Below are 21,415 nucleotides of genomic sequence, written 5' to 3'. Positions count from 1 at the left end.
CAAATTTTAGACTGGTATGCTCGACAGTTCGACACTTCCATATGAAGTTCCCTGTTAAAATGACGGGAGTATTAGATCATACAATGACGTATCAGGTCATACAGGTCATAGGTATCAGATCATACGATGACGTGGTAATATACCTATAGAGAAAAATCAGTCTTCAACTTAGTCGAATTTTTTAGATTTTGAGTCGAAATTTCGACTTTTGGAAAATTGTTTGATTGATCCCTCTTATTCCCTAGTAAACCACCGTATATTCATCATAAATGAAATATGCAAGAAAAAATAAGAATGAGGGTAAACTGACACATTTTTACAATGACAGATGTCAGTTTTTCTCGCACTGGGAGATATTTATTGCCCCTGCTGACCCAGAATTTGAATGACCTTGACTAGATCTCTGATACAGCAGGGGTTACTACTCTATTATCTGTCAGATTTCTGCCACGTCACGTCATGGTGAGATTTTCATAGACATTACCACATAGCAGAGACAATGTTCTGATATGCAAAATAGAATACTGAGCATGAATTAACGGCTTGAGTTTCGATGGTTCCATTTTACCCTGGTGTTATCCATTTCAAGCAAGGGCTTTAAAATTGTTACTATCCTTGAAGTTTAGATGTCTAATATGCAACAAAAATCGAGGATAACGGTAGATAGGGAAGTGGGAAGTTAAAAAGCATATTTAATACGGCAGGAATACGATATTTCCAAGCAAGAAGTTTACCACCCTTCTATCAATTGGTGGTACAATTATCCACTAGGCAAATTTCAGACAGAGTCTTATATAGGCACAGCCAATCTTGGTGCAGCGCAAGACAGCAAAATGAATATTCAGTTTATGTCACATGTCTCCCACCTGACTAAGTATCGTTCCATTTTATTTTTAGGGGTTTGCATTAAAAGTATATGTATTTAATTTATAAAATATCTTTAAAAATTAAACATTTTCATTAATATTGAATTATTTACAAGTTTTTAATATAGAATTGATTGTAAATTACACTTTATTTTGTAATTAATGGTATAAAAATGATTTATTAAAAAATATTATTCCTTAAATTGTTTACTTCAAGTCGCCAGCTACGTCAAATGACGTCATTTGGAGCACCCCGATCAGGGAAACGCTTATTTACCCTGTACGTGATTGTCTCTGCCCAAAATTTCCAATCAGTTTGCCGACGACACTCTCCTGTTTGGTGTGAGTATTCTTAACGTTCTTATTCCTTACCCTCTTCTGTACTTTCAAAATTGTAATTTAATACGTTTTCCGTTAGAAAATGGATGTTTCTTTCTCGATAAAGCTGTTCGAGTTCGTTTGCTTAGACCGTAAGCTAATCTGTAGGCCTATTCTTATACAAGGTGTTTCAGCCCACATATTGTACGTGCCATCTCTCACTGCTCAAACGTTATGTGATTCAGCATACAAGTCGCCATTTTAGTTAAACATAAAATTACCTGCTGTACAAAGACTGGCCTATTAATGATGTAAGTTTTATTGGAGATACTGTAGCATTGATGAGATTTAAATGCCAGGTGATGCTCTTTTCATCAAACCTACCATACAACATTTAAAAAAGAAATTTGTTTTGAAGCTGCTAAAAGATAATAAAGATGGGAATCCATCCTTTCTTAAAGATGAGAAAACAATCTTTCCTAGGAGTTATTGCAAAATACCCCCCCCCCCCAATCACAAAGCTTCATAATGGGTATATGGGTGTATGGGCAGTTAGTAGTTACTTGATGGGACCATCATTATGAGATGCGTCAGTGCAGTCAGTACATGCATCGGTATTGCCCCAAAATGTAAAAAGACCAAACTTATCACATACACTTTATACGGTCTTACAATATTCCTCTCTCCTTCACAAAAGCACCTTACCACATTGATGCATTAAATATCTATTTTGGACCTCCCTGGATGTTTTCATCTCAATATTAGCAGTCCAACTTGAGATATTTGGTTGATTGAAAGTAGCCTATTTTGAGTTGGCTAAACCTTCGATGCATCCAGGGAGTAGATCACAGTTGGGGGTGTGTGATTTAATCACTGAACAATAGATGAGAATTTTCTTCAATAGCTTTACTTTCCTTATAATCTTTGTTTTCTATATATCCTTAAAATATAATACATTTGGACATAACAGTTTGCCTAATATTCTGTCAATGTTCACTGTTGCATCAAAATGTAATTTTTTTGGCAGTTGTAGAATTATCATTTTCCTCTGTCAATAATTGAGTTACTATACATTTGAAATTAATGAAAAAACAAAGACATTTTTAGCTTAACTACTGTCATGCCATCGATCGTTTGGCTCTTGCCAGACATGTTCATAAAAATCACCAAATTTTACAAACTTTATATCTTTGCCATACAAATTGCTATGAGAATATGACTTTGATTTCATGCTTTTTATTGTGAAACAATCAACTCCAACAACAGTTTTCAAATATCCCATTTAGTGTGTATTGTACACAGTCCAATAGGAATCTAAAATTTAGCAATATTAAGGGCATACTGTACAGTAGTCCCTTAACTTTATTCCATGCACAGGAGTAATTACTAACCTGTTACAGTGCTCAATTGAACTTAAACCTTAAAGGCATAGACCTGTCCTCCCTACTTGGATAGCTTTATTGTCTTACAAGTTATAGGCAACAGTAACAGTAACTATTTAAGTTCTTTGGTACCCACAGTTCAGCATAAATAATAAAGTTCATGGCTGACTTGGCTTTCAATTAATGGCAATATATCTTTTACTGTGTAGAGGACCTACAGTATACACTTGTTTGTACTGTAGGCCAAGTATAATGCCACATGGCCACACATTAACCAAATGCCAATATTATGTTAAGTCTTGATTCACAAAACCTGCACTCCTTTTGCATGATTTCGATTTTTTTCATACTACAATATATGCAGTATCGATTCTTCCTTTCTTCTCTTCTTTTTTTTATCAAATAGTATCTTGGTTTTAGCTGTAATAGGAATTCTATATACTGTACAATAAGTACTGTACACAAGTCATCCCTTTCCCACGTACAAAATATCCTTTTGTGTGTACAGAAATGATTTTTGGGGAGGAATTATGCACAAAATCTAGCTGCATTTCCTTTCATTCTTCCAGTATTTTTCAGAATTCTTTAGCACCTGTCTTTGTCATTTTGCAACATGGATCACGATCATGGCCATATGGACGGACCAACAATGGCTCCAAATGGAACCGGCGGTATGCATTCTCATGGAATGATGACTGATGTTACAGGAGGAGGCCATGAAAATCATAACAACCATGACCCTGTGAGTAGTATACAGTTGCTCTATCTTTTCTGTAGTGAAAAATGTATCTGGTAATGAAGAAACCATAATCACAACTTTGTTTCACTACTCTTATTTTTAGCTTGCATAATATATGCAATATTGTCAAGAAATGGTCACTAATAAAATGGTTTATCGATAAGTACTGCAAAACTTGTCAACTTTAACAGTTGTTATCTCGAAAACCTTACAAAGGAACTGAAAGTTAATTTCCCCAGGAATGCTTAGAATCTATTTATATTTTGTTGATTTATTTGTTTTTTACAACATACAGTATATATCTGTAAATGCATCAAATGTAAATTTTCCTTTGTGTTCTCCTATATTAGCAAATATGTTACCCACAGTAGTGTCTCCCAATATTTTGCAACAATTTTATATTTTATCCAACACACAATTTTGAAATTGATAAAATCAGTAATATTAGCATTAACTCATGATATATTCATGTGGTGCACAGCATTCTTCATGCTGGTTTTTAAGTTGAAAAGTCCAAAGTTTTCGGAAAAACATCTGCTTCGTAATATTGTATTCATGCTGGTTGTCCCTTTTGAATATTTTTACTTGTATTAATATGGTTATAAACTAACAATTATTTTTATGGTAATTAAATACCCACCCACTGAGAATGATGAGGGCTTAAAGGTTTATCATTGAAAAGAGGATCACACCCACACCCGTTTAAAGCAGCATTTAGTATTGAATCTAAAGATTTTCCCGTAATATTTTCCATTTGAGCAGTGTCAAACAGCTCACTAAGTTACAATACTAAATGTGATTCTTTTGAAATCTCAAGCAAGAAACAATTCTGGTACTTGAAACAGCAGAGCTTTTCTCCTGCATATAAATGTTAAATAATACTTTCTACTCTATATATCATTTTAAATTTCAAACTAAAGCACTGTTTACTTCATTAATTTGTTAAAGTATATAATTCGTTTTCAAATCTATAAAGGCAAGATACTTTTTTGATACTTGAATCAGTAGACTTCTGTCAGCTTCAATTAAGTTGCAGGTCACTACAGTATAAAGTGCTGTAATAGTATGTAAACTTGTAGTCAGTCTGTACCCATATAGTACAGTTTTCTACTAGTATTGGTTCAAGGCTATTTAACTACACTATACTGTATACTATATTATATTATACTATACTATACTATACTTTACTATACTTTACTATACTTAATACTTAACTATACTATACTTTACTATACTATACTTACTATACTTTACTATACTTAATACTTAACTATACTGTACTATGCTATACTATACTGTACTGTACTTACTATACTTTACTATACTATACTATACTATACTACAGTATACTACACTGTACTATGGTAAAAGTTTTCCATATACTAAACTGTATTAAGAGAATTTATGCATGGGCAACTCATTAGTCAGAATCAAAGGGAATGTTGTAAAACTTTGCTAATTTGACAAAAATCAGACAGTGAGTATTTTGTTGTTGTTAATCAACTATAATCATAGTTTGAAGCAGACAGACTAAGACTCGTTATGCAAAGACAAACACTCTGCTTTAATAACAAATGTAGAAAACTAGAGCAAGTATCCTTTGCACTAGGAATGCAACAATTTAGCAATTGTGATGAATTACAGTGAATTTTTAGTACCAGCATGTGTACGAGTACATAGTACAGCATACAGGTACTTCATTATGGTCTCTAGTACAAGACTGGTGTTAAATAACACAACAGTGACAATGATGTTATGTTTATTATCATTACTATTTTTGTTTCGTTTTGCTATTCAATACCAGCTTTGTTTCAGTTCTCAGTCAATTATTCTGAAGTCTTCCTCCTCCAATAATTTTCTTGAAAGTTGTAAAAGTTAACTTAAATGCCTATCACAGCTGTTGAGTATTCAGTACAGTAACCAGACAGTACATAGTGTGCCTGTATGGCTTCATGCTAAAAGTGCACAAATGGAAAATATATGTTCACAGAACTCCTGTACTGTATGTTTGTTAGTGAGAAACAATATAAAAGGAAGGGGTAAACAGTAAAATTTATGGAAAATGTTAATGTAATTCTAATGTTTTTTTTATTTTTTTTATTGCACATTAGCTTAAATAATAATGGAAATTCTTAATTTACAGTGCAATCTATGAATTGAACATTAACGAATATAAGACCAGAGCAGCACATAATTCAGGTTCAAATAAATATGTAACATCGATCAATTATTTCAATCTAGCTGTAACTATTCAAATTTATTTTCGTTCGTCGACATGTCTGTCTGTTGCACATTACTGTACCTCTATCATTATGGCACTGGACATGTCATGCATGTGGACACAGCTGTACCTAAGAAATTCAATGTTGCAACTTGTTCTATCAATTTCAATATTGGTTTATAGAAACATATTCCACAGCTGTCTGTATGTTTGTATAATCATTGATCAGTAGTCATACCGTGATAAATTATGTTTATATTTGTTAATTAAACACTAAGAGAATTAACACTACATTGTCAAATTAATTTGTATACATGTACTGTACTGAATTTGCAAATGAATGAAAAAGCAAATTTCCTATCTGGGTTTCAACTGTTTGAATTTGTGCAGTGCACAATGTAATTCTCTGCCAATCTTTTTATAATGCAATAACTGAATTGCATTGCATGCTGGGAAAAAGCAGCTGTACAGGCTACTAAACTACTTACAGTAGTACTATACAGTACTATGGACATGATGCAATACATACATGTACACAGTAAACAGGTAGTTCAGTAATTTTGTCATGTCAATAACAACAATCAGCCATGAGAAGGCAGTTATGTTTACAATGGAAGAGTTAGTAACCACTTGTGGGAAAAATGCTAATCGCTTGTATGAATAGTGCTCTTCACAGGGGTTGGTTCCAATTTCCAGTGCGAATTGCGAATTGCAAAATATTGTTAGTAAGTTTGACATGACCATTTCAGAGACCGTGAAAACATTGTTCCCTGATGAAAAATGATTATAATTTAGTTGGCCAGCTATAGTGGGCTCTAAAATATGATCCACTACGTGCTAAGTAGGTACAGTAGGTTTCATTGCTTTTAACACTGCCAAGTGCCTTTATACACTCTGCCATAACACAGCAGGTGCCATTGGTATGTACATCACATACCACACTACCCATCACAACAGTTTTGTATGTAAATGACCCTTTGGTTAAAATGTCCTCAATGGTAATGAGTGTTCATTTCATACTGACCCAGCTTACCACAATAATCATCAGTTTCACTTGAAAATGTTTACATATTTTTGCCCAAGTTCTGAAAGCTAGAAGACACTGCTGACTTTTAGCGTACTGTAGTTACTTAGAATTTACAATTTATGTGTAAATATATACATTTCTACAGATGATCTAGATATTTTCCTAAATAACCACTGTACCGTGCTTAACAATCTGAAAACAAACTGGAAGAAACTAAACCTTAAAAAGAATTATTGCTCTTGTATGCGTTGTCATGGGTTGGCTTAACTGTACATGTCTGACGATTCTTACAGATTAGTAAACGAAAGAAAGTGAAAAAGAGTCTGTTTTGTATTTAATTCTTCTTGACAATCTGTGGTAAGCTACAAACCTCTCCTACTGTTTACATGGTCATTCCTTTCCAGTTCATCATGGGAAAAACCCAAATGACTGGTAGAGAGATTTCCACCTATGGTTCAAATGGTTCAAATGTTTAAATTTAGGATTTCCTTCTTTTCTAAGCCAGGCTACAGAGTTTCCAGGAAGTAGTTGTAGTTCTCTAGCGATAAGCTGAATAACAGAGAGTTGTCAATGGTTTAGAGTAAGCATCTTAGCGATGACTCCAATAAGTTGACCTTCCAAATTCCTAACATCTACATTTCCTTGAGATTACAGAAAATTGTTGCTTTGCAGACAGTGGAGCTAGTGGCGTCTAGTCACAAAACTCCCTGACCACCCCAAGATGTAGGGTACACATAATAGGGACAATGGATCCTAATCCTGATGTACAGCATGTACTATAATAGTTTGGCTGGTTCATTGTTATAGCAGCCCTTGAACAATGAAACCCCCCAAGTCACCAACCATGGTCATTGTAAACAAAGTTGTACCAGTTCATGCAATCTATTTCATGCTGCAGGAAGCTCAGTGTTATCAGCAACAATTGTTCTCTGTTCAGGTCCTCCTCGGCAAAGCAATTTGAAGTAAAGACTGATCTATGGCAGGAACCGTGATAATTATGTCCTTTTCCTGTTTTAATTAAAATTTGCATAATATACATTTACAATTTACACTACAGGGAAAGGAAAAAAAAACTGGCCATTTATTGGTGCAAACAAATTTGAGGTTAGGATTATTGGAGTATGAAGGTTTGAATGTTAAAGCGTTTGTTACATCTTTTGAATTGGTCACCAAACAATTCTTAGATTTCATCACAGCTGTTAATTGTATAAATCCTTTTTAAGGTATAATACTTGGGATTGGAAACCCTTGAAGTTTGTGACATGAGGTTTTAAGTCATTAAGAGTAGTCCTTTCAGATCACCAATTGATATTTCCAAACCTATTAGGTATTTACAATAAGATTTCCTGTTTATCAAACTACATACAGTAAGACACCTTCCTTATTTGCTTTTTTTCAGCAATTGAAAGTTAATCAGCATTTAAATTCCATTTCCAACCTTGACATTTTGACACCCAAAGAATTTCTTACATATTATGTTTTAATCACTACAAGAAGGAATTTGGAAATTTTCAACATTTAAGACCAAATTAACACTTAATCTGAAATGCCATATAAGTATATGATATTTTAGTATTGAACTTTTAATCAAATTATAAATTCAAAAATCTACATTTTGACTATAATTACAACTGACTGTGAGGTGAATTTCACTAGCTTTCATGGAATTTCGAGATGGTCAATTTGGTGACAGTTTAATTTTCATTTAGATAAAATTTCTGACAATATTCATTATTTTGATCCCAGACAGGGACACCTTAACAATGTAGATTGAAACTTGATTGTCTGTGCACATCTTTGAAAGGGTAAATAGTATGCATGTAATTGTATGTAGTCGGTGGTATTCAGTTGCATCCACGGATGCAGCTGTGCTGTGACAAACTGACATTGCAGTAGCCCTTGTACACTAACCTAATGAATATTCAGTTCATGGTTAATTTATTTATAGACTATCCAGCAATTTGAAATTGATGTTTTTATTTTTAATGTTTACTTGTTTTTGAAGAGCTCCATGGACCACATGATGCAGATGTACTTTCACTGCAGCAGCACTGCCACTGTCCTCTTTGAAAAGTGGACTGTAAGCTCAGCAGGAGGTAAGACAAAGGATCCAATTTTATGCAAGAATTTAATTTATGTGGCGGTATTTATGTATTTCTGGAAAGAGTGGTCAATGTATGTTCCGTTAACATTGTCCCTGCTGTCAGCTTTGTCTGTGTTTCTGTAGATGAATGGAACCATGAATTTGAGCATTTGAAGTGAAATGTTAAAATTTGTCTCTCATTAGAAGTACATGCACCCTTAGCTGGTAACTACTTGTGTGGTCAGGATCATTTTGATTGGGTGGGTTGGGGGAGGGGGTGGTGTAGAGGGGTGAAAGGGTAACTTAAGGTATACCATTATCAGTGCTCAATGGTCTTTTATTTGCACTTCCCTTAATTTACTTTGGGCCTCTCTTACTCAATCTCCAACCCTATGTAATCTTTACTGTACCTCAACTACAACACTGGAACATGTTAGCTCTGTGCACCTACATCTGGGGAAGTGCCCACATTCTCTCCCTTCCCAATATATCATTCAGAGTGTTCTGTGCTATGTTTGATGCAGAATGGCCTTGTATTCCTTATTTATTGATTGGGAATGGAACATACTCCTATGCACCCTCCACCCACTCATCCTCTTCACACTGTGTCACTCCACCCATACATGGCAAAGGCATCCACTGTTCATTGTACTACTACTACTACATTTAAGTTGTTTGAAGTATATCCCGGTATTCTAGGCTTATTTGTTTGTTATTGAATACTGTTTGTAGGTTTGAGCTTCTATAATGAGTCTGCAAGTTTGAAAGGTTTCTCTAGATTCTGTTTTCAATCTTCGTTTTCAATTAACTAGATTGTAGTATAGTTATTAAACTATTGTTGTTTGTTAGAATCCTTGATAGTCTTCCTGTTTCATATTTATTGAATAATTTAGAATTCAAATTTTATGTAGCAGTTTTGAAGTCTCTGAATGTTGTCTTTTATAAAGTACTATGGTTACTATGTTTCCTGTGTACTAATGTGCTATACTGTACATCTTGGCATTGTATAGCACTTTGTCCTTTATTCTTTAGCATTTTATTACGTGATACTGGATAAATTATTCCCTGCATATGTACTATGTTATATGTACTATGTTATATGTAAAATGTTATATATACTATGTTATATACTATGTTATATGTACTATGTTACATGTACTATGTTATATACTATGTTACATGTACAGTACTATGTTGTATGTACTATGTTGTATGTACTATGTTTTATGTACTACGTTATATGCTATGTTATATGTACTACGGTATATACTATGTTATATGTACTATGTTGTATGTACTATGTTATATGTACTATGTTATATATCATATGTCATTCCCCTTCTCATCTCTGCAGCATGGTTCGGAACTTGCTTAGCCATATTCTTGATGGCGATGCTGTACGAAGGTCTGAAAGTGCTGAGAGAGACCCTCCTGAAACGTAGCGTAGTAGACGTACGCTATCAGAGCACGGAGGTATCCAAGGACTCGAGAACCACCCTTACCGAGACTCACCAAACTGGACAGTAAGTCTGTCTTTAAAGATATTAATGATTCATTTATAAATCTGAACAAAGAAACACATACATGCATGCATGGTGTGAGTCATTTCTTGTTTGAACAGTATTAGGTCTCCCTACCCAGGTTCTGGATATTAATTTTACTTTTACAATATTTTTACTTAAATAAGTACTCACTAATTTTCAAAGAAGTTTAGGTTTGTTGTAGACTACAGAGAGTCATAGTCAATATTTTGACAGCAATAATAACAGCAACAAGAGTGGATTTTGTAGTGGAGTTGTTTTGGTAGAAATTAAATTGTGTCAACATCATTGGCAACAGCTGCTTGGGGTAGATGAACTTGTCCTCTGAGTAAACCCTCCTCCTCATAATTGGAATGTCATGGTATGAATTAAGGTACCAAGTTTACTTTTGATAGATATTGTAGACCATGCCTAAAAATACACATACTTGGGACTAGCATGCCAAAAAAAAAAACCTGTTGGACATCTTGTATCCGGGGGGTCCGGTCAAAGAGGGCGCACATTGTTAAAAGGTTACTAGTTCATTCTAGACACGGTAGAAGGAGGTGCTAAGGTTGTGAGGAGACAGGTAAGCTCGTCACTCGTAAATATCCAAACCAGTAAGTTTTGGAATATCAGCTCTGGCTCCAGCTGATGCACCTTTAACAATGAATAAAACTTTCCAGAGATTTCTAATCAGAAATTTTCTCTGCATCTTTCTTCAGGTCCCGCCTCTGGAGCTGGGGTCATATCCTGCAGTCCGTCCTTCACATGGTCCAAGTAACCATCAGTTACTTCCTCATGTTGATCTTCATGACGTACAACGTATACCTGTGCATTCCAGTCATCATCGGAGCGGGCTTTGGCTATTTCTTCTTCGGTTGGAAACGCTCTATCATCGTCGACGTCAACGAACACTGTCATTAAAGATAGCAACTAGTCAGAGAACAATGAGTGATGCCTTTAACAGAGGTGTCGTCTCTGGTACAGTGTTACTGTATCGTCTGTAACTTAGAATATGCCAAGTTGTTCAATGACTATCATAATTTTCCCTTTTCTTTAAATTCTTGATAAATTAAACTATAATAATGGTGTAATGTAGAATGAGATTCACTGGCTTTAACTTTCAATTGTGGAACAAATGGATGATTTTAAGGAGGAGCAAACCCAAACCATCATCATCATTGGCATCTGTGGTTAATGTGGATAATTCTGTCGAATAACTCCCCCAACCAGTTAAAGAATGTCTTATTTGGGAGATAACACAATTGTAATGTGCCTTTAACACACACATCACTAAGACTTGAACAAGTCTAAATATGACATCATAGAGCCCATTGGTGTTTGTCAGTTTCAATCACTGTTTACACTCACCTTGAAACTAGGGAAAAGGAAATCAAAGGGAAAGTAAAGTGGTTTCAACCTCAATTTATCAATATGTCAGATTGAGGATATGGAAACCCCCTGGCTTGACTTTTGAATTGAGAAAAACATTCATTAGCAACAAGGGGTGTGTGATCGGGGGGGGGGGAGGGGTGGGGGGGGTGGGAGATCACAAAGATCTAATGATGAATGGGTTTGCTTCTCATTAAAGTGATGGCAGTAGACCAATAAAAGCAGCTGCATAGATCTTGTACATGAATGTGTTTAGTTTCACACACTGCCAGAGTCCTTTGAAATGTTTGAATTTCATAACAGTTTTGTGTTAATTTTTTTCAATTTAACCCAATTCCATCCCCTACAATGTGCCAAAAGAAAATGTAGTGACATATTTATACAGTATGATATTACAGTTTGTCTCAGCATTGCTCTTTCATGCAGTTACTTTCCCATTAGACTTCGATCAGACTTTGTATTCATAGGATGTGGTATCAGTTTGACTTCTTTATTCCGTGGAACTTTAATCAATTTCTCAACCAGTCCATAGTCAACATTGAATAATTTATGGTGTAGCATCCAGGTTGCAGTCCATACAATAGCAGTGACGGAAAATAAAAAGCACTCTTATGTTCCAATCACAGAAAGCTCACAAAAGAATGTGAAAATCTTGTTAAGTATGATTGTTACTGGTCTACATTTTCATTCAGTTTGTGTAGTGTTCAATACAAGAACAAACAACTAGTAGACTTCCTCAATATTTCCAAAGGTAAAATGAAAGACACCAGTATTAATTCTACATTAGAGTTTTCTATTGTGTCAAGAAAGGGGGACATTTGATACTGTATGTCAAAGCCAACCCTGAATGCTCCTTTAACATTTAAAAATAAAGTTCAACATTTTTGGGAATGAAGACTGCAAATTTAGCAGTTTTACAAGGATGATGTGTGGGTAAAATTAGATGGGGCACTGTCACTTTACCACTTAAGGAACAATTTTATTGCTGAGGCCTTTCAAAAAGGTCTGCTGAATATGAAGCATCTCAAAGTACCGAGTGAAATTTAAAGGCATAAAATAAACTGTTCTTGGCAACTTAAGTTATATTGAGATGCTAATGTTAATGACATGGTTTCAAAATGTGAAACTTGTGGACTCTGTGAATCTTACGAAGAACCAAGTGACTTGTGCGAAATTTTTTTAATTGAACAAACTAATCCACGTCGGACGTTTTGATCTTACTAGATTTCTTTGTTGCTTTTAAAATGAGCGCTTCTGTAGAAAATTTGCGAAGATTTTATATTCTCAGCCAACTTTCATACTACTGCAATTAGGATATAAAAAATCAAGAAAGAAAGCAATCTGACTTTGTAAAATACTTGCTGCAATTGTCTCACATAAACAAACTGCGATTAATGATTTGCCTTTAGTTTGCTCTTATGGAGTAATATATTAGCTCTTCTCGTCTTGCTGACTCCTATCAATTTATTTCCTTTTATCACATTTTTTAATAGATTTGTTATATTTTTCATTTGATATGCCTCCCAAGAAGACACCACCATACTTAGACCATTCATTTGCATGTGATATAGCTATGCACTTTTAAGTTTTTATATGCTTTTAAATGGAATGACCTTTAATAGAAGGGCTATGTGTTTTGTATGTATCACTGAGAATCGTTATGTGAGAACAGTCGTACCTTAAAGGTCCTGTTTACTTCCGCAAACATTTATCTTTGCAACTTTGGGGGGGGGGGTGGGCTCTTACAGTCCGCATAAAAGTTTTAGATGGGAATCCCATAAACTGTTACTTGTTAATGATGTCTGTTTTGAGAGAAACTTGCCAACATGAGAGAACGTTTTTTACAATATTAAATATAGAGATTTAGTAAATACAAATTAAAGTTTTATCAGGTACATATTATTAGGTACATATTAGGTACATATTATTGGATTGGCTGTGTGATCCTGTCCAGAGAATAAAATGAAATTTTCAAGGAAGGAATAGCCTGTTTGTCTGTCAGGCTGCATATCAGTCTATGTGTCTGGGGGAGAGACATGCCATTGCCGACTGTGTCTGCCTACCAGGGGGGGGGGGGAGGGCATCTGTATGTGACTGCCTACTGCCTGTACAGTCTTGGATTAAAACTCATAAAGTCAATTTGTGTCATCCGCTTACCAAAAAAAAATAGAAATTTTTTTTTTAAGAGAATGATAATTTTCTGTTTGTTTTGTAATTTCAGTTCCATGCTGTGATCAGAAGAACGTTTTTTTTTTGGGGGGGGGGGGGTTTGGGGATTTGGTTAAAACAATGAAACATGTGACTGACTGAAGTTGGGAGAATCATTTGTTGTGCAGCCAGCATGTAGCCCAAGGAGAGAATGAGGCAAAGACTTAGCCCTCTATTCCACCTTGCCCTCGGGATGATCACCTTTCCTCGATTGCCACTGCTCGAGGCTGAATCAATCCAGGATTCATTTAAAATGGTTTTCATGGTGGCCTGCAAGGTTTTTATGCCTCATGTGCTCATGGACTTCCTGGAGTACAAAAATTCTTCATCTCCTTAATGAATATGCATGTCTATGCTAATTCTCTTTAGTCATTCTTTTCGGGCCACTCTAGTACAACTGTTATGACGTTAATATCAAATCATTATTTGGTCAGGGTCGTGTCTCAATGTGGATGGTCATCTTTATGCATATTTTTCTATTGCTGGATATGATTTTAAAATTCCTTCATTTATGCATGATTCCCTTGTTTTTTTTTGTATAGTTTTAATTTAAAGATGCATTTATCAGACAAATTAAATATTTAAGTTTTAAGTTTCATTGCTCAGAAAATTGAGAGCATACCAATGACAATAGAATGTACTTGATACTCAACAAATATTATGCAGCGTAATAGGAAGAACTGCTCAAAATAAACCAGCGTGATGTATCGGTCAATAATTAGCATGTTGCATTCTCAATACCAGATTTCACATTGATGTGGCCTTACTTCCGGACAGACTGGATAAAGTCCAGCGTAACTAGTGTTAACAGTATATGGGTGTATGTTTAAGCACAAACCCACAGACTTTCAAGTCTATAAGGAACATGACATATGTTTTGTAGAGTGCCTGCACATTCCAATCCTAACATAAAAGATTTTGATTTCGTTTCTTGAAAGCTTACACTGATGTTTTTAGCACTTCATTTGAAAAGATATTTTTACCCGCTTGTAAATTGTGACTGGAGTAAATTGTGTGACTGTGCATGTGTATCAAATAAAATTTAACACTGGCAAGTCTCTGCGACATTATGAATGAATATTCCTAATGTTATTTTTGAAATTCATGTTGTTAATGTCTCAGTAATTAATGTCACAGTTATTAAGGCTAGAAATACCACTGGACCAATAGGGGCTGAGGGACCAGACCTAGGCTCTTGATCTAGGGGGAAGAAAGAAGTGAAATGGAACAATTGTACATAGAAAAAAATTCACCAAAATTTTAATAAACAAAATTCTTTAGTTGTCTCTGCATATTGCCTTCTTAACTACAGGCTAAACAGATAGCTATTAAATGCCAATCTTAATTAAAATGTGTAAACAATTCTTGCCTTGGTTGCCAGTTGGGAGGCTACAAAACATCAATTCCGGCCTTCAAAATAACAAAGGAATGATCACTTGGTGAATTAACCACGATGAAATTTCAGGAGTATTTCTTGTCATATGTTTATTTCTTAGGAATAATTTTGGTGTCTAATAAAGTAAATAAATTTTAAATCAAGCAGTTCTATGACTTGGTCTCCTATTTTTGTGTATCACTTAATTCACACCATTGTTTGTTACACAAGTAAAATAAAAAATATTCATAAAGTTATTATTTTAAGGTTTAAAATTTATTATTATTTACACAAAGAATTGTTGCTTTATTTTACACATGGAAAATTCAAAATTAGCACAATAAATTCAAGGCTCTTCAAGGTATTTTACTCCATCTTCAATGGCAAGTGAAACGTTTAACTTGCATCTAAATGACAGAATCAGAAAATTTGGCAAATCAACAACATACTTTATAGGGCTTCCTAAATAGCAGTATACTGAGAAATACCTGGCACTGGTCAAATCCAATTATAATGTATTCTGTATAACAATCTTTAGAAAGCTTGCAAAACTTGTGAAAACCTTCAAGGTGTGTGTGGTGATTCTACCAAACCAGAATACATGCCTTGAAATGCCCGTACTCTAGTGAGATTCGGTTTAAATCTGTTGACTATGTCAAGGTCAAATAAGAGGTTGCAAGTTGCTATTTTATGTTATCTTGAATGTCAAGCCACTTCATTTACTCAAGTAAATCATTCAATTATCGTTCATTCATTTTTGGTTGGCGACAAATCAAATTTGTGCGGTTCTTTTTTTTTTCAATCATCTTCTTTTGAGAATGGGAGACATTCGGATCAAATATTTCACAGACAGGGAATCATGATGCACTCTAAGAATCGAGGGAACATTTGATTTGTTCACCACACATACTGTTGCAGTCGTGATGGTCTTTAATCTGTAACTGATGAAAGCTATTAAGGTATGAAATGAAGGGAAAAAAAGTACAAAAACAGACCCTGGACTGCCTTATCGGTTTATCGGTGATGCTCGAAAGTAAAGTAAAAATGTATCGTCTGCTCAACAACTTCAAAAACACATAAACTGTCACCCTCAGAGCATTTGCACCTCTCTTAGACATTTAATAGTCTAATTCAAACTGTCGTCTATTTCTGGGTATAATTTGAGAAGCCAGAACCTCGAACAGAACTTATGGATACTTTATAAGCAAATTATAGAACGCTAGTACTTGAGTGGTCAATACTGACGGCCCTCTCAAGGGAAATTACATCGATGGCAAAGGGTTCGAAACTTACAAAATTAATTTAGATCAGGCCTAAGGAACCCTATTGGTTCAATTGAAGTTTATCGTTCCATTGCTGACATATAATATCTTGACTTTTATATATTTGATTCGGATAAGTACATTGTGCAATGTTTTGTCATGCCTTGCATGGGCGACATATCACATTGTCTTTGGTTTCTCACTCCCCTTGGCAATTAAAAAAAAATATTTCTCCCCCCTCACCCCCTCCCCCTTTACTATGAATATTATTTCAGTAAATTTTGGTTTATGCCTGCATACATTCAAGGTTTCGAAACACTGATTAAAATACATCAACAAAACATTGCACAATGCACTCATACACAAGTCACAGAGGGAGTACTTTAAGTCATGGAATACGAATGGATCCCAGGAGGTTATTAAAACATATTTTGATATGCCAATTAAAAACAAACATTTTAAATAAAACATAAAATTAACAACTTTGTTTGGTTGCATCAAGCACCTGCAACAACTGCTACCAAGCCCTGACAGATTCCGGAAAAACTATTTAACAAATCCTCTAAAATAACATGTTCTTTATATAACATAGCACCTAAAACAACCTCTGGCCTACACATATGTTAACAGATAAGACAGTACATGTTATACATCATTATTAGTCACATAAATGTGACATTTAAAAAGGACGGAGAGAATGTTGACATGTACACAAGTGGTTTCTGTAACATTTAAAGGAGAGACAACCCAAGCATCACTAAGTGATATCACTATCGGTTTATGTGCTAGAGATATGTGATAGAGATATGTGATATCACTATCGGTTTATGTGATAGAGATAAGTGATATCACTATCTGTTTATGTGATAGAGATATGTGATAGAGATATGTGGTATCACTATAGGTTTATGTGATAGAGATATGTGATAGAGATATCACTATCAGTTTATGTGATAGAGATAAGTTTCATGAATGACTCCTTTAAACAGCTTAGAAAAATGTTATCCTATTTGGAAGATAATGCAAGTTTAGTGTTTCTTCACATACAAGGCCTAAGACTTGATCAAGTCTAACAATCACATCATCATCATAATTGAGCCACATGTGATTCAATTATTTACGTTTTTCTTTGTTTATTTTCTATTGTTTCTGCTGTTGTTGTTGTTTCTTTTATCTATTTTCTGTAAATGTTTAATCTAAAATATTCCATCTCTTTAATATGACCTAATGATGGGCATTGCTTTCTAGGTCCACATTGTTCACATTCTACTTTAAAGAAATTTGGCGAGACAAACAAGAGGAAAGCCAAATGTTTCAGATCCTAGTGGCATTATGACAACATCACAGACTTACAAAATCACAGTTCCAAGACAAGATGACTTATAAACTAATATACCTCCAAAACGGAACATACATATATAACAAATTCCCTAGCTGTTTGAGGGTAGTTGTTCTTCACAAAGATCTCTATCTTATATTCCAAAGATGATGGTTGGGTTTGTGTCCCGTTTAATAAAAAATTGACTCACGTAAAAGAAAATAATTTATTTTTGTCAATGACTTCTTTTAACAAGTTATAAGTCATTATTAGCTGATTAATTAGTAGACATAGCACTTATAAATTATATAACAATGAATTTGGTTAGAATATCAGGCACCTCATCATAAACTTAGATTTAAAGAAGCATTCCAGGAAATAAATTGAATTATTATTGTAGAGACGTATCTCCTTGGCTTGAGATGCTCAGTCAAGAATATAATAAAATAGAAATAAAAAATTAAAGGAAATAATCTGCCCTCTAGTCAATGAAGTAGCACACTTTCAGTATCAAATCATTGAAGTTCTTTCACGATTTAAAGAAAATAAAGCAGTAGAAAGCAAATATTGAATACAGAGCTGACTATTAAACTACAAAAGAGGAGAAAAAAAGGCAGAAAAAGCAACCAAATTAATAGTCAGGGTTAAATGGATATCCAGTCCTACATTTGAATGGTTTCAGTCAAATGCTACACAGTACATTATACTTCATGTGTCATAAAAGATCATACCCTAGTTATATTCATCACCAGCTTGAAAGCACCAGGAAGGGACTTTTCTGGATACCAAAAAAAAATCCACTATTTTTATGTGTATACACTTGCACAATGAAACCATGAACAGAAAAATTGAAACTGGTAAAATCATAAATAACTTGAAAGAACTATGAAAGAAAGGTAGAAAACAATATTATTGCAACTTGAAGACAAATCCGGACAATTTGGCAGAGAAATACTATCCACAGGAAGGATCTATTAAACTTAGCACCCAAAATCAGATCATGGTAGAGTTTAAAGAGTTTTGAAAGAGCATCTCCTCTACCAACATAGAGTAAAAAATATCACCAGTCTATCTGTATCTTAGAAGAAGCAAACCCTTGGCCTAATTACACTGTTAAATGTCAAACACATATAAATAGACAGCATCCCCACAGAACCTTGGTATCTCCTAAGAATCAATCGAGTAATACACTCTTCTTTGATCGCAGCAGACACCTGTCATAGATCCACCATTACAGAGTTAACAGTTTCCACTTGAACATACAACCCACAATCTATTAGAGTTATAAGTTTTATATGTATACAAGTCAGAGGGCCAGACATTTTTATCCAAGCAGGATCTTCTTCAGAGGGATAACAGTTAGCCCCTGGAGAAGATCTTTCTAAGATTGAAATGTCAGGTCCTCCAACTTAAATATATGGACTAAAAACAGACTTTCAGCAGCAGATAAGCAGTTTTTTGACAATTTTTCTCTCAGTGATATAAGCTGTGTATACTATTAAAGCACTGACACTGACACTTTTTTTCTTTCTCTCTCTCTCTCTCATTAGGAGTGTTAGCTCAGTGGTTAACGCCGGTGCCTTCCAATCATAAGGTCCCCGGTTCGAGTCACTCCAAGATTAATATATGTCATCCAGTTACAGAGTTGTTGACAATTGACAATTCATAATCATGGACGTTAAATATGAATGTAAGAGACTGACTTCTTCAGCTTGCGGCTTTGATAAGCCAATGAGGCTTCTTCGCAAGTTCCTGCTTGCAGGAGGATCTAAAATACATACATACATTCTTTAAAAGTCTCACATTATATGTGACATAAATAATTTCATATTGGCTCTGTACTAAATGGAAATGATGTCATGGCCACAAAGAATTGGTACATGACCTCGCATCGTACCAGAGTTGTCACATAGTCCACTCAAGGCCACAATGACCCTTCATGTGTCTTAAACACACACTTTGATAATGAAGTTAATAAATGATATACGCTATGCCACCCACCTCCACGAAATAGAAATTTCAATAGAGCTTTACAAGAATTGCTAAAAAAATGGTAGGAGTAGCAAAAATGGCAGAATTGTAACAAGTGACTGCATTTTCGGATGGATTTTAATCATAACCAGTGATTTTCCTGACTTTGGGTCGAGTCACTCACTCAAGTGTCACTATGGTAACGGTAACTTCTTCCAGTCACTTCATTTTTTAAATTTAGTAACTTAGTAACTCCTTTACAACATGCAAAAAATGACAGCAGAAAGACAAGGCTGCAATATGGTCACATCGCTTTCACTCTGCCAGGCTGCTCTAATAATAATAATAATAATTAGTCTTATATATAGCGCAGAATCCAACCTATAGGTTGCTCAATGCGCTCTAATGCAACATTTCATTACTGTGTGGTACGATATCAGCACTTTTTGTTAATCCTAAAATCTTTGTTCGAAGAGAGAAAGAAGAAAAAATTAATTGATGGAAGATAATATTTACAAACATTAATGCTTTCATTTTTATATAATAATTGCTTTAGGAGTTTCCATTTTGTTATCCTGTAGTTGCACATAGCAAAGAAAACTATAATAAATAAATATACAATTATGTGTCATAATTCCAACAAGATCCTTTTTTATATCAATATATTTTGCTACTGTAAAATAATTCTGTTAACTTCCCACTTCCAAGCACTTGTAACAACTTGAAGAGGTAAATTATCACAATCTTTTAAAGCACAATGTTTGTAGATATTTTGCACTAAGATGCCTCACAATTTCATTTTACTTCTTTCTTCTTCTTTTTTTTGGTCAGTTTTCTTTTTAGCCATGACCCACATAGTACTCAAGTCATGTACTCTCAACAAGTACTTGGTACTCATATTTACTGACACTACCATCACTACCATCTCCTAGAGCGGAGTCTCACAATCCTCAAGCCTGTGTTGAACTTGATTCGCATACGTTTGAATCTTGTCGGTGCCAACTGGCTTTCTGGTGTACTAATGGTCAAAAGCGCTGGCCGCCAAAAGTAACAGGCACACTTCAACTTCACCACAGTGGCTGTTATCTGACACTCTCTTGCGAGGATAAACTTTGTCCCTGAAAAGAAAAAGACAAATTAAAATAGTCATCTTATCGTATGATTTCTACAGAATCAATTATATAGGCCGAAAATTAATGTTAAAAACACAAATACATAACTTTCATCCTTTTTTAAAAATTTAAAGGATGTTTTGAATTATAAATCAGCAATTACGGCATATGAGAATATTGAATTAGACACCACTCTGGAGTGCTGCACAGTGCAATGCTGACCTAGTACTGTAGCATCACCAGAAATGCATCAGCAATAGCCCCAAAATTTTAGCATTCTAAAATAATCTACAGTGTGCTAGTTGTTTTTAAAAAACTTGTACTTTCCTGAAGGTCCTGATTCATAAAATAATTCCTTGACATTGAGGAGAGTGTTAAAGCAGACAATTAAATGTCTCAGTTTGGGTGACTACTTTTCCAGTAGCTCAGTAAAATGCCTTTTTTTGATTTTGATTTGAGTATGGGTGACCATTATCTGACTTCCTAGCATATTTGTGGGCAATACAGATGACTTAAGAAATAACATCACTGTGACAAAAAGAGTAAAATATGTGTACAGCAGCTACAAGAGTAGACCAAAGATTGCTTGTGTGATGAAATACTTCAGACTCTGATCTA

General features: G+C 34.6%; 2 protein-coding genes across 3 annotated transcripts in view; one reads left to right on the top strand and one right to left on the bottom strand.

Annotated features, from left to right (window-relative positions):
• The first annotated feature begins 1,058 nt into the window (after nt 1-1,058).
• LOC139964213 (high affinity copper uptake protein 1-like) lies at nt 1,059-14,991 on the top strand. Its single transcript, XM_071965639.1, has 5 exons — nt 1,059-1,208; nt 3,136-3,308; nt 8,559-8,649; nt 9,991-10,159; nt 10,882-14,991. Exons 2-5 carry the CDS (start codon nt 3,180-3,182, stop codon nt 11,081-11,083), a joined length of 591 nt encoding a protein of 196 aa, XP_071821740.1. The 5' UTR covers nt 1,059-1,208; nt 3,136-3,179; the 3' UTR covers nt 11,084-14,991.
• Nucleotides 12,865-21,415, bottom strand: part of LOC139964214 (uncharacterized) — a 37,909-nt gene continuing 29,358 nt past the window's right edge. For both annotated transcript variants that reach the window (XM_071965640.1, XM_071965641.1), the window contains exon 6: nt 12,865-20,803. In XM_071965640.1, coding sequence (XP_071821741.1) covers nt 20,768-20,803 — 36 coding nt within the window. In that variant the 3' untranslated portion in view covers nt 12,865-20,767. The remainder of the gene's footprint in view (nt 20,804-21,415) is intronic.

This window comes from Apostichopus japonicus, chromosome 22 (assembly GCF_037975245.1).
Source record: "Apostichopus japonicus isolate 1M-3 chromosome 22, ASM3797524v1, whole genome shotgun sequence".
NCBI classification, from domain to species: Eukaryota; Metazoa; Echinodermata; class Holothuroidea; order Aspidochirotida; family Stichopodidae; genus Apostichopus; species Apostichopus japonicus.
The sequence above is the reverse complement of the archived record's forward strand: the minus strand, read 5'-3'. Positions and strand labels throughout refer to the sequence as shown.

Coding starts and splice junctions, on each gene's coding strand:
- LOC139964213 (XM_071965639.1), top strand. CDS start 3,180: ATGGATCACGATCATGGCCATATGGACGGACCAACAATGGCTCCAAAT. Junction 8,650..9,990: donor GACTGTAAGCTCAGCAGGAG/GTAAGACAAAGG, acceptor TCATCTCTGCAG/CATGGTTCGGAACTTGCTTA. Junction 10,160..10,881: donor GAGACTCACCAAACTGGACA/GTAAGTCTGTCT, acceptor ATCTTTCTTCAG/GTCCCGCCTCTGGAGCTGGG.